At 44.9% G+C, this 18010-nt stretch overlaps 3 protein-coding genes across 4 annotated transcripts in view; 2 read left to right on the top strand and 1 right to left on the bottom strand.

Moving 5' to 3' along the window:
* Positions 1–2055: 2055 nt before the first annotated feature.
* LOC307087503 (claudin-20-like) lies at positions 2056–3030 on the top strand (the record flags this gene model as incomplete). The annotated part of the gene is made up of 2 exons (XM_079753100.1): positions 2056–2676; positions 2902–3030. The coding sequence occupies 2 exons, from the start codon at positions 2056–2058 to the stop codon at positions 3028–3030; spliced, it is 750 nt and encodes a 249-aa protein (XP_079609226.1).
* A 4720-nt stretch (positions 3031–7750) lies between these two features.
* The window catches only part of arid1b (AT-rich interactive domain 1B), a 36002-nt gene continuing 25742 nt past the window's right edge, over positions 7751–18010 (top strand). The window contains 2 exon segments of the mRNA XM_079753567.1: positions 7751–9059; positions 17625–17816. Of these exon segments, the coding sequence (XP_079609693.1) occupies positions 8061–9059; positions 17625–17816 (1191 nt within the window). The 5' untranslated portion in view covers positions 7751–8060.
* LOC307087890 (C-type mannose receptor 2-like) lies at positions 11167–14610 on the bottom strand. Of its 2 annotated transcripts, none has more exons than XM_079753568.1 (5): positions 14419–14610; positions 13252–13382; positions 12689–12917; positions 12362–12543; positions 11167–12233 (listed from the first exon to the last, which is right to left on the bottom strand). In XM_079753568.1, the coding sequence occupies exons 1-5, from the start codon at positions 14484–14486 to the stop codon at positions 12166–12168; spliced, it is 678 nt and encodes a 225-aa protein (XP_079609694.1). In that variant the 5' UTR covers positions 14487–14610; the 3' UTR covers positions 11167–12165. The 2 variants fall into 2 exon arrangements, with proteins under 2 accessions (XP_079609694.1, XP_079609695.1); XM_079753569.1 differs by having other exon boundaries at positions 12400–12543.

Below are 18010 nucleotides of genomic sequence, written 5' to 3'. Positions count from 1 at the left end.
GCTGATCCATTCCAACGTACCGTCCTTCTTATCCCATCCGCCCAGCCACTCGTTAATTCAATCGCATTCAGAACAACAAAGACCGTAAACTGTCTCGTTTTCATCAGCGAGGGAGGCGGGATTTAAAACAGCTAATCACGACTGTAATAGCGCAAAGAGGATTATTTAGTATGACTTATTCTAATTAATTGGTTCAAGTAGAGACGCCGTGTTCGTCCATAAGGTTTTTGTGTTCATGCCCTCTCTCAACGTTTATCGATTTGCCCAAAAGGTAAATTGTCGTCAAAATAGCACCTAAAACAGTCTTAAATGGACTGAAATTGCAAAAAAATGGTGTATTCCATTGTTGTATTTTTTTGTATTCGTATTGCAGGGGTTTGGCTGAATGGCGGTTGAACATGCCGGAGTGTCTGCATCTCCCCACCGCAGAACGCCCTCGCCCCCCTGATAAGAACGCCGCTCTGCAGGGTTTCATTTCCCAACGTCGCCGCTAGTGACCTTCAGGTTAGCATCGACGACGGGACCGGTGATCCCAAACAATACAGCCCCCCCCCCCCCCAAACCAAACCAAACCAAACCCGGGGCTCAAACCCTTCCTCGGTCCTATCTGCTCTGTGCCTCCACAGGGGCGACACCAACATGAGCCGGGGGTGCATGTTGTGTTTAAAATGACACAGACGGACAGAGAGGGATGGATGGAACAGTATTTACCGTTGCCACGGATACGGCAGGCAGAACGGCGGTACTTAGAGATTGTTAACCCACACACCCTCATGTGCTTTCGCTTCTCTCTCTCGCTCTTTCTTGTGACCACGGCAGCGGGAAGCCCACCCATCCGCCGACACCACAGAGCCACACATCAGGTGAGACTCCGCAATTTTTTCTCCTTATTCCATTTTTTTTACATTCAACAGAGACAATTCATTTCAAATTTTTACTTTATTATGATATTCGTTTTATAATTTTACAAATTTCAAAAAAGCATTTATTCAATATGGTGAGGAAGTTGGTTAACTGGATGAATATGATGGACTAGAAAGGCTCTGTTACCACGTGAAGCGTCGGATTGGTCCAGCGGCCCAGCAGCAGGAAGACAAGAAGACTCCAATCCAGTCTGAAGAAGAAGAAGAAGAGAAGAAGAAGAAGAAGCTCTCTCTGAGTCCTGAAGACCAATGGCTTCACGGGGGGACATCCCCGAGACTGAACCATCACCACGACCAACGACCAGCAAAAACAAAAAGATCCAAAAGGAGAAAAAAGGAGGAAAGGGGGGAGAGAGAGTGGAGAGAGGGGGAGTTAAAGAGAGTGAGAGAGAGAGAGAGAGAGAGAGAGAGAGAGAGAGAGAGAGAGAGAGAGAGAGAGAGGGTGAGTTCTCCACGTCAAGTGACAACAGTAACTCCAGTGACCAGGCCAAAGCGGTCGTACGCACCGGGTTCCCGCCTACGAAAATATCCGAAAAGAGGAAAAAGGGGTTGGAGGAGAGAGGGGGAGTCAGAGAGAGAGAGAGGAGCGGAATAACGCAGTGTTTTCTCCCACTGTCCCTCGCCCTCCTCCCACCCCCCCACCCCTTTGCGTCTCAGCTGTGAGATGGTCACGCTCGCTCGCTCACTTCAATTCTCATTCTGCTTTTCCATTGCAGCTCGCTGGAGCCCGTAGTGAGGAATTATCTGGCTGTCAGCGAGGAGCTGCGCTGGGGAGATACGGCCAAGGGTGACTGGGGGGCGGCGGCGGCGGCGGTGATGATGAGGGGGAGGACACCGGGAATTCGCAGCCTGGAACGGTAGATGGTGAGGGGGAAAAAACCGGCCAGCTTGGGGAACTGCGACGGGAAGGTGGCCGGTTACGGACCGGACTCGACCAGACCCGACCGGGCCGGACCGGATTGGAAGAGTGCCAGGAACGCACTAGGACCGGGACCTCTCTGAATCCGAACCAAACAGGGCCCAGACCAGACCGGACTACCCTTGCCCACTCTAGACTAGACCGGACCAGAACCAAAGACCAGCCCGGACCGGATCACCACACCAGGCGGCACCACAGACCAGCACCGGCACCATGCTCTCCTCGGCGCTGCAGATCCTGGCCTTCGCCCTGGCGCTGCTGGGCGTGCTGGGCGCCACGGTGGCCACGCTGTCGCCCAACTGGAAGGTGAGCGCCGACGTGGGCGCCAACATCATGACGGCCGTGTCCCAGATGCAGGGCCTGTGGATGGACTGCACCTGGTACACCACCGGGGTCTTCAGCTGCTCCCTGAAGCACTCGGTGCTGGCGCTGCCGGCCCACCTGCAGGCGGCGCGCACCTCCATGGTGCTGAGCTGCATGGCGGGCTCCCTGGGCCTCTGCCTGGCCGCCCTGGGCCTCAAGTGCACCCGCTGGGGGGGCGGGAGGAGGGCCAAGGCCCACACGGCCGTGGCGGCCGGCGGGTGCTTCGTGTTTGCCGGCGTCCTCTGCCTGGTGCCGGCCTCCTGGTTCACCTGTGAGGTCATCAGCGCCTTCCTGGACGCCAGCGTGCCCGACAGCGGGAAGTACGAGCCCGGCGGCGCCGTCTACGTCACCTTCATCTCGGCCGGGTTCCTGCTGGCGGCCGGCGTGCTGTTCTGCATGTCGTGCCCCGGGAGCGGGTCGTCGACGCACCACGACGACTGCTACACCGCCACCTCCGCCGCCTCCTTCTGCGCCACCACCTCCTCCACCACCACCGCCGCCGCCGCCGCCGCCGCCGCCGTCGACCCGGAGAAACTGAGGCAGCGGCAGCGGGAGAAGGAGGAGCAGGAGAGGGAGGAGAAGAAGAAGAAGGAGAGGGAGGAGGAGGAGGAGAGGAAGAGGAGGGAGGAGGAGAAGAAGAGGAAGGAGGAGGAGGAGGCGGAGGAGGAGAGACGCAGGGTCCAGCAGCAGGAGCAGGAGAAGAAGAAGAAGAAGGCCGCGGAGGAGTCGACTCCTCGGGAGAGAGAGAGGCAGTACTACTCACCGTCCCGCGCCCCGCCGTCCTCCAGCCTTAAGGGTCGCTACAGCCTGCAGGACTACGTCTGAACCCCAGCCTAACCCCCACCTAACCCCAGTTCTGCCTGATTCACATGGAGCTAGCCCTAACCAGACCCTGCTTGGCTGCCTAGGCTTTGTGGCTGCTTTCTGCCTTTCTGCATTGAGGAGGAGGAAGATTTTAGGTGGGGGGGTGGGGGTGGTTGCATGTGGTTGAGAAGGGAGGTAGGAAGGGGGGGGGGGGGGGGGGGGTTAGTTGACTTTGACAGCCGTATCACCCGCTCTCATCTTCAGGGCCCCACTGCAATTACCCAGCATTCAAATGCGCAGCTTGTGGGTTTTAGATTCGCAGGGGTCGGGAGAAAATCTGGGGTGGGGGGTGAGCAGGGCTGGGAGAAGAGATAAGAGCGGGGTGGGTGCGAGGAGAGAGAGGGAGACACGGAACAGCACCGTAGAGAAAGGTGTAAATATGAGGGAATGATATCGCACACTGTGGCTTTCCTCTGAACCAAAAAGGACTTTACCAAAAAAAAAACTGACAAGTGCCAACCCCTGCAGGGGACGAACATTTAAAAAAATAACAGAAGGAGAAAAAAAAAATGCCATTACTTGCACGCTTCAAACACTATCTGCCTTGAGGGATCAAATACATTTGTCATATGAATATTAATGAGCAAGGGCTTACTGAAGCTAGAACATCGACCACGTACAGCTCTCGCGCCGTGGGTGACTATAACTTGCTTAGTTCACCTTGTCAATAACTGTTAGCTCCAGGCTTCGACTTCCGCATAAACACTCAATCGCTTCGCTGTGATTTTAAGCTTAACAAAGAGAAGACGGTCAAAAGTCCAAATCCTACAGTAATCCCCCCTGACACGCCGCGTCCGCGCCGTGTTTTACCGGGAGTCCGGCGGGAGAATGAGGTGCAGAGGAAGGTAATGATGCTCTTTGGTGTCCCATTATCTCCTCACCACGCTCGGCTGCACACACGCGCGCGCTTACCATGCGTCTTTTGTGTGCCCCCCGGGGGGTGGGGGGGGGGTCCTCGAGGTGTGAAGTGAGATGTTCCACGAGCTTTCTCTGTAAAACCGTCGATACTCTCGGGTCGTGTTCTATCACAATGGCCGCATTTTTTTATATACTAGAGATTGTTGTTTATAACCTAGGATATGATAAAGTGAGCTTTTTGTGTGAACGAGAAGGTCGATAAATCGCGTGTTGAATCGTTCGGGAACACGGGAATAAAAAGAACCACCGCTCAGGCATGTAGTCTACAGCTTTAAAATCAACTGGAACTAACGGGTGGCAGCGCTCAGAAACATCAGGATTTGCTTCTTGCGTCTTCTTTCTTTCTATGCTTGGGAAGCTTTAACTTATTAAAACAAAGGTCCTTAAAGCCATTTTATTTATAAGATATAGGCTATCGTTGCTCTATAGACGTGCGTAATGCGTCATGCGTCATGCTTCGTAGGCCTGACGGTGCGAGATTCCTTCAAGGTGGAGGTGTCCCTGGTGGCAAATAATAAAATAAATGGTTTGAAACCACCGTTTTTATTTATTTATTGCTTAGTAGGCTCAAGCCAAAACGAAATAGCAGATGAATGTCTCTTCTGACCCAGTACTCTTCAAATAGCCACCTCAGAGATTATACTTTTTTCATCTAATTATTTCTTATAGGGGCCTATCTGTGCGATATAGGCAATGTAGCACATGAGAGTGTATAATAATTTATGTTGAATAGGCATAATATGTTGGACACCCTTTCAGAAAAAATAATGGATGGTAAGAGCAAATTGTCTACTATTGGTTTGTGTAAACTGACAATGTTGTGGAGATTTCGTGCTAGATTACGCTGCTTCTTCGATTTAATAAAGGCCTATCTAGGCCTATATATTTATCCTCTGATACAAAGACAAGGGCTAGGATTAAAGGGCACGGACGGAAATGGTATTGATTATCAAACCACTAAGCGTTTATTTCTGTTTAGCCCTTTAAAAAAAAGGCATAAGAATGTTAAAAAAATATGATATTAACAAGGATAATATATGCCATGCTGTCAATTCCACGGTTATCGAACTGTTTGTCTTGTCATTTATATAAAAAAAAAAAAAAAGTAACCAGAATGTAAATGATGGACTTCAAGCAATAATAATAATTATTAATAATTACCCAACCACCCGTGTGACTGAGATCGTTGATTCATTAAAATCAATCGCGTTATAGGATAGGCTATAAAATAAAATATATACAAAGGCCTATATGTGGGTCTATATTGCGCAGCTTTGCTTTATTTTTCTTCAGCATGATTTAAATTATTTTGGTAATTGCTTCTGAAATCCAGGCTCCCTCATAATAAAATACTGAAAACTCGAAATCTGTTTTTGCTGGTTATTACTTTTTTGTTGTATAAAATGTAAACGTTTCTTATTGCATTTTCCTATACAGGAAACAGTTAAGTTACTAGTGGTGTGATGTCTTTTCACATTTTACAGATTACATCCTCTCGTTGAATGAAAACAACTACATTTGATAGTATACCAATCAATCCAATTATATCGTATAGCTTAGTTATTGTGCACACTAAATATTTCACATGCCTTACACTTATCCAAATGCTTTCTATAATTGTTATCAATTTATTATTTGTGTTACTATTTTATTTTTGAATCATGTTAATTGTTCATAATTGTCGTGAAACAATGACCTATCAGCAGTCAAAAATGTCAGAAATGTTAGACTTTTAGAATGTGGGATTTTATAAGCTTTTATGCGGTCATAAATCACTTATTATCTAATCGAGACATCAAAGGTGACCTTCTTAGGTAATCCAAGTAAAAGCGCTGAAGCAATTGCGATTATTTTTATTTTCGGCATATTTGATATGTCTATAATTTTGTATATATATCCTACATACCTCCTATGTGTTTGGTTTCACTTAATAATCTTATTGTAGGCCTACTCAGTGGTGCTTTAAGTTCGTTTACTTTGTGTCTTCCAACCAGACAGTGTACGCCTGCTACCACATCATCACTAGGCTGGACTGTTGGGCAGCGCGAACCTCTAAACACATTCGTTTCTACACTATCTTAAAAACACGCCTAGCACTGTTAATGAGTATAGATCAGGTGAATATGTCGCTGATGTTGGCGGAGGCCCGTTTTTCAACGCTGTTGTTGTGTGTCATGTGGTTTTAGCGCCCCCTGTTGGCACACATGCATATGTACAACTGAAAACATTGACAATTAAATTCAATAAATGTAGTTCGTCTGACTGCTTCTTTGTGTATATTCCGTTATGATTATAGACGATGTTAACGTGAAAGTAGGCCTACTACTTCATTCTTTATTTATTCGATTGAAGCTATAGGCTTTGGCTTCCCGGTGAGCGTCCACTCTCTATTACCTTCTGTTTATAGCAATTTAATATCTAACAATCATTAAGCATACACCGACATTTTCGTGGGAATAACGCGCAATTAGGCACAACTGCGAAAGTGCCTGATTGCGCCACTGTGCATTGGATTCATATCCAGTAGGTGGTACTGCAAGACAGAATTCACAGCGATTTTTCACAGAACGTTTTCCTTTAGATAAAGTAAATGATGACCCACAAGTTGCAGTGATCAGCCACATATGTCATCTCCATAAACTCATGTTCATCAGCATGTGTTCCGAGGGACTTCTCTGAGCTAAATGACTGTAGCCATAATTTATTTTCCTAATCGAGGCGCCCAAGATTGGAATTGGCAGGAAGATTTTGTCAGACATAGCTAGCTATAGTATAGACCATCTCATTTACACCCACATTGATATGGTTTCCTGCAGTCACCCATTTTCTGGAAAGCCGAACGACGTGGTCAGCTCGTGATTGACGAATTAAAACTAAAAGGATCCGGGTTTTTAAAACCCTGTTGCAATTCTCGGTTTGTAGGAAGCTGCTTCATGTCTGACTGATAACTCAGCCTGACCCACTTTCCTTGCTTGACTTGCCGGGGCTGTTTTGTGTGGGTGGTTCCCGTCGTGTCTGTTTGATTGCGCGCGCTCGGGCACACACACGCGCGCGCGCACGCGCGAACATGTTCCCTCATGTGGCGGCATTCTCTCTCTTACTCCATTTGATACGACTATAGCCTACACATTTGTCTGGTTAAAGCCTATATGGGTTTTTTCCACTTGGTGTAGCCTATGTGTATTCTTAATATGCAATCGGTATTCATGTGCTATATGTAAACACCTGTTCAATTTAATGTGGCTTACTTGAAACGTCTTTGTGGTTGATTTTTGAATGTAAATGTATAGGTCTATAATGGCTTGTTATAGTTCCTCTTCAGCTGCTGCATAGGCCTCCATGATTATCGCGTAGGGTCAGGGGTTTAGCGTTTAAAGCGAGCATATATGTTTCTATGGCACTGGTCACCAAGTCAATGTTTTTGGTTAATTATTTTTGTTTTAATCAGTTAATGTAGGCTACCTACATGCATACTTGCCTCGGCCCACCAAAATAGATTCAAAGCCATCAACGTTGAAAATGCTGTGCAGCTCATAAAAAGTCGATTCTAAAGGCCTGTTTCATGGGATAAAGTCAAAGGGTTAGTTATGGTGGTCAGAATTGAGCTCAAACTTTAAATAGGCTCACACTAAATCTGTTAATGGACAATAATAGTTTTTAATATATTGAGTAAACTCGAGGATTCTGATTGACTGGCGAGGTCATGACGTCAACCCAAATAACCAGAAACTTTAGCAGCGGAGGGAAAAATGCTACAGACCTCCACACTACAGATAGGTCTAAATCGATGTCAAACTGCAAGAAACAGTGGGTTATATTTTTGTGTTTTGCCAAAAAAGCAAACCAGCGATAGATTGGAGGTCTGGGGCCATTGGTGGGGCTATACCAGACGAGAACCATTTCGTCTGAATAATTCACATGAGCGAGTGCGCGAGAAACCCCTCATGATGCCCACCCAGCTAGTCGGAGTCCTGTGAACAGTCGTGCCGATCCAAGTCAAGGTAAAGTGAGTGAGATCGATAAACTTGTTTTTCCCCCGGCTATTTTGGGGTTCGTTTTCGGATGTGATCAGTATGGAAACGACGGGAATGCTTGGCAACTCTAAAATCAAAACCCATGGCGGTGGCGGCGAACCTCCTCCCTCCATACGCACACCTCCACAGCCACAGCCGCAAGCGTTCAATCAGTTTATTGAACATCAGCACCAACGACAAAGTCAAAATAACAAAAACAACCACCAACAGCAGTCGATACACGGGGAAAGTGGAAACCGCCAACATGGAGGAAAGGAAAACATTTCGGGAAATCGAGTCGAGCGCCATCAACCACTGAATAATAAAAGTGAGGAGGTGGAGGGGGATCCGTCGCGGTACAAACCCGAGGAGCGGATGGACAGCAGGTACGAGCATGTCAGCCGGGGATCAACGAACAACAACAACAACAACCCTCGGAATGACAACAGCTCTGTTACCCAGTTTAATAATTATTATGGGAATGGAAGAGGAGGGCCTTGCTTTGATCAACATGGCGGACAACAAAGCCAGTCTGGTATAGTGCATTCGGTACAGAACACCATGGATCAAGTTCAAAACTCCCACGAAAGCTACAACAGCCCATACAACCACTACCAGAACTATCGACCTGGCTACGGTAACAGTGGATATGGAGGTATGGCGAGTCCCTCACGCCAGGGCAATAATCCAATGGGCCCTGGCAGCAACGCGACCGCTGCTAGTCAAAGCAAAGCGGCTATGGCTGCTACAGCTTCCCCGGGTGGAGGTGGTACTCGTGCTGGGGGTTTCCAGAGGTTCCCCGGGCCAAATCAGCAGCATCCGTCCGGTGCCACGCCAACTTTGAACCAGTTGTTGACATCTCCGAGCCCCATGATGCGGGGTTATGCTAGTGGCTACCAGGATTACAACAACCCTGCTGCACAACAGCAGCCCAACATGGGGCTTGGTAAAGAGATGGGGTCCCAGTACGGCTCTGCTAGCCATGGATGGGGAGGACAGCAGCGAAGTCACCCCTCGATTAGCCCGGGAAACAACGGACAAGCCATTAGCCGATCTCAGGTAAAGGGCACATTTGATTACATATGGTGTTTACGGCTCAATGTGAAACGGAAGTTTGTTAGCCCGTTGGAATGAACGTTGACTGGCTTAGCATGTATCCAGCTAGCTAACGATAGCAGGGCTTCGTTTTTTTTATTCCCACTGCGTTTTAGATGTCTTTTTCATCATTATGTATAGTTTAGTGGGTACATATAATCGGTCAATGTAGGCAACTCGTTGGCCGTGCGAGAAAAACGCATCAATGGCCAACGGATGTTCCTGGACAGTCTAAAGTTTGTTTCCACACCACGTCCAAGGTGACTTGTTTAGCTTGTTATGCTAGGCAAGGCTAGCACTGCAGAGCTAGGTGATTTATAACGGAGCCCCGAAGTGGTATCTAGCCCAGGCCTGCTTAGGTTCACGCATGAAAAAATGGCAAATATTTCCGATTACAGTATACACGATCATTATAATTCATGTACATCTTTGACGACATGTCATTTGCGGTAGACATACGAGTACATACGGGTCTAGCATTTGCGCCCGTGTAGTTTTCTTTCCAAAAAAACCTTCATGAGGGGAGTTTCCTCGCAAAGGCTTTCAAGTCACCATTAAGTAAACATCAGTGTCACTTTTTGTTTAGGCTTTTCAGACCGTAATCGCTTTACCTATGTCATGGTAATAGTCTAATCAGGGGGGTTGGTTGATGTTGTGTATTGGAGCTTGACACAGTCGTCTTGTTGTTGCCTGTGATGTGGCCTCACGCTTCTGCAGGGAGCCCCTGCTGTACCCTGACCTTCACACATGTAGATTAGCCACGTGTCTTTGCCCACATACATCGTTTCACAACAAAACCTACAAGTGGCCCATTCCAGTCTATTTTGAAGGCCAGGGCCTTGTGTGGGGCTTATTGCTGTGCCGTAATGACAGGGAACCGTTATTTATTTATCAATATACCTTGTTTTTTATATGTACTTATGAATTTGATATAATGTTAATGCTAGGGTTTTATATTTAATTAATTTAATTAATTCACTGAGAATTAATTAAAAGTATTAGGAAACTCGGCTATGGCTGTCGGGGAACATTTACCTTATTCGTCCTCCCTTCCCTAGGGTTGGAAATTATTAATAAGTATGAATAGAAATACAATATATACAGTTGGTTAAGTTTATGAGCTTGTCGTACCCTATTAATTCCCAGCACTCTTCATTATCAGAGAGATCGAGGATCAAATAATCCCAATGCCAATTTGGGCTGGCCAATCGGGTGGCGTTTGAGCTTTGATTGGGAGGGACAGCAGGTCAAAGTGAAAGTCTCTGCCTAGTGCAGGGCTTCCGAACAGCACAGCCGTTTCCACACCACCAGTGTGACCTTCCTCCCCATCACCAGAGTGCTGGAGGAGGCAACAACTCTGAGGAAACCGAAGACCATGGTGACCTTGGAGTTGCATGCGGGACCTACTATTCCCAACTGTCTTTATTTTAAGATATTTGCCAATTTTAACCAAAATATTTTTCTGGTCATGCACACCATGACATCCACTATGGGTTAAGAAATAAGCGTAAAGAGCTGCACACTTATTACACATTGAATTATCTGTATTAAGTTGTGCACTATGGGAACCAGATTTGTCAACTCACATTTCAGACTACACTCTAAATTGGTGACCTTATCCATGGTGAATTAATCATAATAATTATATCAAAAATGATATTACCTTTTCTTTATCAATACTTCATTCTACCTACCTTCTCTGTTTATGACAATGAGAAAGTTCCCTATAAAAGTCATGGACTCACGGCTTTATTGAAGATGCTAGGTAAATGTCTTAAGATGATCATGCTCCATTAAACTTGGGTCAAGAAGTTTCTAAAATGAATTATTTTTCATCAATATTGCACTAATATAGGGCACAGAAAGTGGACACAATCAGACACAGCCCTGGTTAGAAGAACTCGACATAAGGCCACTCCCTTGATTACTGGGACTACCATATTAACTGTGTTTTATGTTATGTGTGGTTTAACTTGGGTTTTGGTTGTACAGGGTTGCCGTTGGTGCTGAACTGAACAGAACATAGTTGATGTAAATTTATTATTGGGAAATATATTAAATATATTATATGTTACGGTTCACTTATTCCCTTTATTTTTTTCATCACTATAAAGCATTTAACATAGGCAAATGATAAAGGCAATCAGGTAAACACAGCATTAGATGACATCATGCATTCCTGTCTCTATTGACTTGAATAAGCATTTAACCAGCACCCTACTGTAATGTTAGCAGTGGCATATTCCTACTGCGTTCAAGATGCCGTATTCACAACTATATACATTTTGTGGAAAAATATAATCAGGTAATGTGTTCGTACATTTGAGGAAAAGGGTAGAAGGGGACTTGTCTGTTTTCGCATGATATGCTAGGCTGCCAAGCGAAAGCTAGGTGATTTATAACAGCTCTGCAGCAGTATCTAGCCCAGGCCTGCATAGGTACACACAAATATTTCCTAATACAGCATAGAATGATAATTATAACACATGTTTACATTGGAAGACATAAACGTTACAGAAGCCTCTTCTGGTATTCTTTCAACAAGATGCGTGTGTCCTCCTTAGTTGTTTCCTCTCCAATGCTCTAGAATCCCATTTTAGTAAACATCTTTGTAACTATTTGTTGAGTCTTTTCAGACCTCTCTTTGATGCTTTGTATTGGTTCTTTACACAGAGTAGCGGCTTGTTGTTGCCTAGGATGTGGCCTTACACTTCTGCCCTGCAGTTCCCTGACCTTTTGCATATGAAGATTAGCCACGTGTCTTCGACAACATGCATAATTCCTCAACAAAACATCCAAGTGGCCCTTTCCACAGTGTACTATGAAGGCAAGCAGCCTTGTGTGTGGCATATTGCTGTGCTGTATTTACAGTGCACCACTGTTCATCTAATTTAGCCCTATACAATCTTGATGGTACTCGCAATCTCGATATCTCAAAGGATGTGAAATATGCAAAATAGAGTAAATGTAGCCTACATGCTATTTAATGTCAAATACATACTTGCAATGTCAAGTGCTTAAAGTACTAATACTAACATAGAGCCAGGTAGCTAGCTGCTCAGAAACAACACTAATAACCACAAAGGTTATGTGGTCTTGTGGAACTATAGAAGTGCACCTTGGCCTGTACATTTCCACCTGCAAAGATGGAAACACAAGCATTTGTGAAAGTTTCAGAAAAGACCTACAACATAGAGACAGCCCATGGCACATGTGTATAGATTGAAGAGTGAAAAAGTGAACAATATAATAGGCTGGACACCAACCTGTAACACAGATGAAATTAAGGTGCTCATCACAGTACCGTCGGCTCCATGTGGAAGGGTCCATCCTGGCCATGCCACCACAGCGTCTATGCTCTGGTTGGGCATGGGGGTTTTCTTGTTCCCATTTGGTGAAGCCCATTCGATCACCGGTCATCCAAAACCAGGAGCTTTTAAAATAGGTCCTGCCGTACAGACATTTGAAAAGTCACTTGGGCGGGAACGTAACAAGGCCAACGATTTAGCGGAGACAGACGGATTAAACATACGGACCGACGGAATTGGTGGCTTGATAGACACTACTGCAAGGCCCCGCAAACACAAGAGTACCTGTGCAGGCCGACCCAGAGGTGGCTGGTCAGGGGGAGGGGGGCGCGAGCCACCAGCTGCTGGACCACCTCCTGCTCCCCTGGGCCCCTGATGCTCAGCAGGTCAGAGTGATAGTCTCTGCAGTAGAGCAGGGCGTCGGACCAGCACAGCCGCCTCCCCATCACCAGGGTGACGTTCCTCCCCATCACCAGAGTGGTGCTTGAGGCTGGAGGAGGCACCGTCACCAACTCTGAGCCAACAGAAATAGGGCGGGGGGAGGGTCAAAAGATTCATACTGATCTCAATTCTGCCGCGAAGTATAATTTCTCAATTCTATTCCTACTATTTGCCTATTTAGACATTTGCCACTTTTATCCAAAAGGTTTTAGTGGTCATACAGTTGGGGATAAGGGTTCAATATGTGTGTTGTTTTTTTAAAGGCCATGCACACTTATTCGATAAGCTTATTAGATAAGCTGCACTGGAAAACTAGCGATTAACAACGGTTGACCAACAGTTGCACTGGTACCCCGTCCCCCTATGATGACATTTATTGAGTGCATAAGTGTAGACTGGGGTTCTACCTCCGTACACTTTGACCTCAACCAACTCCAGCAGGTCGTTTCCACAGGGCTGGTATATGTTGATGAAACGCCCCTCCATTCCCCCGCACTGGAAGCTTTGAGTCAAACTGTCTTTGGAGACGTTGGCACACCTGAGGAAAAAATTTGAAGATTTGCATCTTCGAATGATATGACCTAGACAATCTCTATTCAATTATTCTGATTGACCGAGAAATCCACTATGCATCCCAGGATATACTCAGGAAAATTAGTTGTACACTTTTTCTATTGGTGCTTTATGGCTATTCAGTAATGCACTACATAGGAAACCCATTTGTACTGTCATAATTCAGTGAGATAGACAGGAAGCTATGGGAGAGAGAGGGGAGGGCATGCAGCAAAGGACCACAGGAAGGTACCCAACCCTGCTCGCTGCGGTAAGGAATCAGCCTTAAAGGAGAAATCCGGTGTAAAATGGATTTGGGATATGTTTGGTATGGTAACGAGTTGGAATGTTCCTTTTGGAGCAAAAAAGCGCATGTAGACGCATTCTTCAGTTGGCTGTTTTTAGCCGATTCTATCAAAACGCTATAAACTTGGAACAATGGGGGCATGTTTTATGGTAAAAACCAAATCGCTATTTTAAACCACTTAAAAGGCTAGAAGTAGCCCGACACTTCTTTGGTAGTATAATAAGGGTCTTAACATATAAAATGAGGCATTGATAACTTTTTAAGTGTACAGATTGTTTATTAAAAAGGACATTTTATGCACACAATACCATCAGTAGTTCACCCGTCGACGCCATCTTGTTTATACTACCAAAGAAGTGTCGGGCTACTTCTAGCTTTTTAAGTGGTTTAAAATAACGATTTAGTTTTTACCATAACACATGCCCCCATCGTTCCAAGTTTATAGCGTTTTGGTAGAATCGGTTAAAAACAGCCAACTGAAGAATGCGTCTATGCGCGCTTTTTTGGTCCCAAACGAACATTCCAGAGCCATTTTACACCAGATATCTCCTTTAATGGTATGCGCCCTACCCGCTCTAACCACCTAGCCCTACCTTTTGCCTGGGGGTCAAACACCCTAGCCACTACACTATCCTCCACTACTACTGGACAGACGACAGGGTACTGTAGGGTGGACCGGCTGGCGGTTGGGATACATTTTCTTCCAGTCTCTCACCTGGGATTGTTGTTGCCATTGTTCTCCGGTGAGTTTCCAATGAGGATTTGTGCGTGGATCCACTTCATTTTAGATTCTCTGAAGGCGGTGACCTCGATCTCTGCCACCTTGTACACGCCAGAAAGCTGGACCCTCCACCATGGTTGTCTTTCCCTATAGGTACTACTCCAAGTGTGTGCAAAGTGCGCCTGATCGTCGTTCCCATCGATTGCTCTTCCAGCCGGACCCGCTTCAGCATGAGTGTTTGTTGAAGACTGCTTGGCCGTGCCACTCAACGCCACGTTAACGCGGGCTACAGCTTGAACTGAAACCACAGAATAGTTTGTTAGGTTGCATTCTAGTGTTTCATTGTAATGCATTGAAATGCTTGCCTTCCTGGATGCCTCGCCCTACATTTGGTGCATATAAATACCTGACCATCCAGGAGTGTTCAACAGATGGATGACAGTACCTGAGGTATGACAAAATTCTCAAATACTTTAGAGTAACATTTTCCTGTCTGGGATTAAATAATCCAGCCTTGAAGGGTAAATTAACTCCCACTTTTGAGCAGTAGATTATCATGTTTGTTAAACATGTCTATTATTTTCTACTCAAATGTGTAAAGCAGGAAAGATTCCCTGTTAATACAAGAAGTCAAATTCTTCCTGAACGCAGAGTAGTAGTTTGATATTGGCTGTACACTTTTCACCTACATCACCCGAGCTCAACCGAGTCCTACTTATGTAGGACACACACACACACACACACACACACACACACACACACACACATCAAATGTCTATTTCAATGTTCTGGCAGGCTAATTGTAACTAGTTTAGTATAATTCCCTTAATGATAAATAAGGTAGTGATGTGGATTACCTACCAATGAAACTGCATACAAGACCACTGGACCTCATAGTTCTGAAGAAGTGAAATCAAAGTTGCTGTCAATAGCTACTAGGTATACATTGTATCCACCCAAGTGTGTGTATATGTGTTTTATACATAATGTGGGAGTGAATGTGGATGACGGCTGTAGCAAGATATATACAGTAGATATCTATAGATGGATAGCTAGAGATATAGACAAAGTGCATGGTTTGGGGCAGCTAGAAATAAGGTGCGGCAAAGGATTCAGGAACAGGGATTCTTTATATAAGCCTTAATTTATGATGGCTTCTTAACTACACATCAAGTAACAATAATGACTATGGATGATGTCAGTGATTGTGTCGCTGAGCGATCGCTGGTCGGTTGAGAACCTAAAGGTTAAGATTGTCTAGCTTTGTATAGATGTCCCAGCGTCATTCAAGTCTCGGAGCATTAAGATTCCATGTGGGCAAATGCAATGGTAATAAAATAGATCTTGGCTGTGGGTGCGTTTTTAAAGCCATATTCTGCAATCTTAAAATATTGCAAATTATATGCATATTGATTTATTTTGTAATGCTTATTTTGAAAATTTTCATTTGATGCCATAGTGCGCCAGTATTTTTGCCCTTACCTTTTTATAAGTTAAAAAAGATATAGTACCAAACAGAAAACTGTACAAATGCTTTGAAATAAACAGACTTACCTGAACCGTGACGCTCCTAAAATAAATGTATTTATAAATATTATTATTGATGAAGTATGATTTGAGATATAACAAAAAATAATTATATTACCGTAATTTGAAGTTACAGTGACACAGCAACCAAAATTCAAGATAGTGTTCTCTTTGACTTGAAGATTGTACTCTTGAGTTTAGTCTGGAGATCCTTCAGGGATGAATAAATACTCTCTATCCACGACATGCGCCAGTTTATCTTGGATTTACATGTATACGGTTGATCAATATACATGTAATCATTCATTTACTTTGCAAAGAGGCACCTGCATACTTGGGAATGCAGACCAAAGAAAAGAGGCAGAAAGGAAACCAATAAACTCACTTTGCATTATTTTTTTCCACATTACTGTTCAAGATAAGATATGGGAATCAGCAGGGAATATGGTATGACAAAGTTATTTGCAGTTCTTTTGCTATGCAATATTAAAGCTAGGGTAGGCAATTTGGATAACTAGCAAGATTTGGCTAGATTTCTAAAGCATCCAACCAAAAACATCCCACCCCTCTCTTGAGGCCTCCCTCCTAAGCCACTCACCCAAAACATGATGCTCGCCAGAGATTTAATGGATATAATTTGCAAATACCTCTATCAGCCATGCAAAGAAACACGGGAGGGCTCCCTACAGCTTTCTATAGACGAGGTGCAGAATCTCCGTTAAATGACCAGCTGTGCATTCAAATGTCGTGTTCACAATATGGCAACAATGAAAGCTGAAACGCCTCTTTGAAATGAAAAAAGGTAGCGTTGCTCTTCTCTGATTGGTTTGAGGAATCCTTCTTGCCTGTCAATCACCTACAGCTTATCTCCACCACAGGTGCCTGAATAAAACGCTCTTCAATGGCAGAGAAACTTTGGGATTCTCGAATCGTACCTACAGCCTCTCCAACCGGTTTTGATTTAGTTATTAGAGTGCACATGATGAACAAAATATGTAAACCCACTAATGATGGAGGGAGAGATTTTGCATCTACTCTGACCAATGATTTTACTATTCAAATGTTACGGTACTGCCCTATGTCACTTCTTGCCTCTTTCTCAGAATCATGTCCCCCTCAACTCAAAGTCTTTGTACATACAATAAAAAACAAACAGGCACCAAATAGACACAAACACGTTGCACACCTGTTGCACATTGACACCTGTTGCACATCACCACACTCACTGAGGGGAGTGAGATCTCTCTCATGGCATCATGGATCACCATTTTCTTGAATCATTTTTGGCAACTTTTACAATAAACCTTCTAACCCCATTTCTAACCCCACCACCCTGTGCCCTTGTCTGGAGGAGCCCGAAAAAACCCTACACACACACACACACACGCAGCAAACCTGATGACTGACGCTGTTTCAGCAACGGCGACAGTTGAGTTAATCTAACTAAAATGTATTCTGCAACCACTTGTGGACGTTGGATGTTTTGCGTGATTACATTCATGATATATATATATATATATATATATATATAAATATAACAACGATAAAAAGGGATATTTTCCATGGCTTTAAAGAATCCTCCATTAGTCTTTTGGACAAGTGTCTAAAGAAGTTCTTAATAGAACGACATCACAGTAAATTCTCCACCTAACCGTCCTCCTCTGTCTGTTTAGGTCCCGCCCATGGACGCCATGGCGATGAAGCGTTCTCAGCTGTACGGCATGAGCAACAACCCGTACTCCCAGCAACAGGGGGCGCCGTACCATGGCCAACCCTATGGCTCGCCATTGCCACATCGTTATCCAATGGGAATGTCCGGAAGAGGTCAGATGACCACAATGGGTGGAATGCAATATCCTCAGCAGGTAGGCTCCCAGGCCGTTCGCGTGCGTTATTGATTAGAAAAAAAAATCATGTTTTATGTTTTAGATATTAATATTAACCCACAAGCCCGGAGGCTCTGATTGGCCACCACGACGAGGTCAGAGGCTGTTCATTGGATTGCTTGAATACACCTTGACGGTATGGGAAGGAGCGCTTTGAATGCGCTCTTACGACT

This window comes from Pollachius pollachius (genome assembly GCF_949987615.1).
Source record: "Pollachius pollachius genome assembly, chromosome: 16".
In the NCBI taxonomy this organism is placed as follows: Eukaryota; Metazoa; Chordata; class Actinopteri; order Gadiformes; family Gadidae; genus Pollachius; species Pollachius pollachius.
Note: the sequence above shows the minus strand (reverse complement) of the source record. Positions and strands in the feature narration are given on the sequence as shown.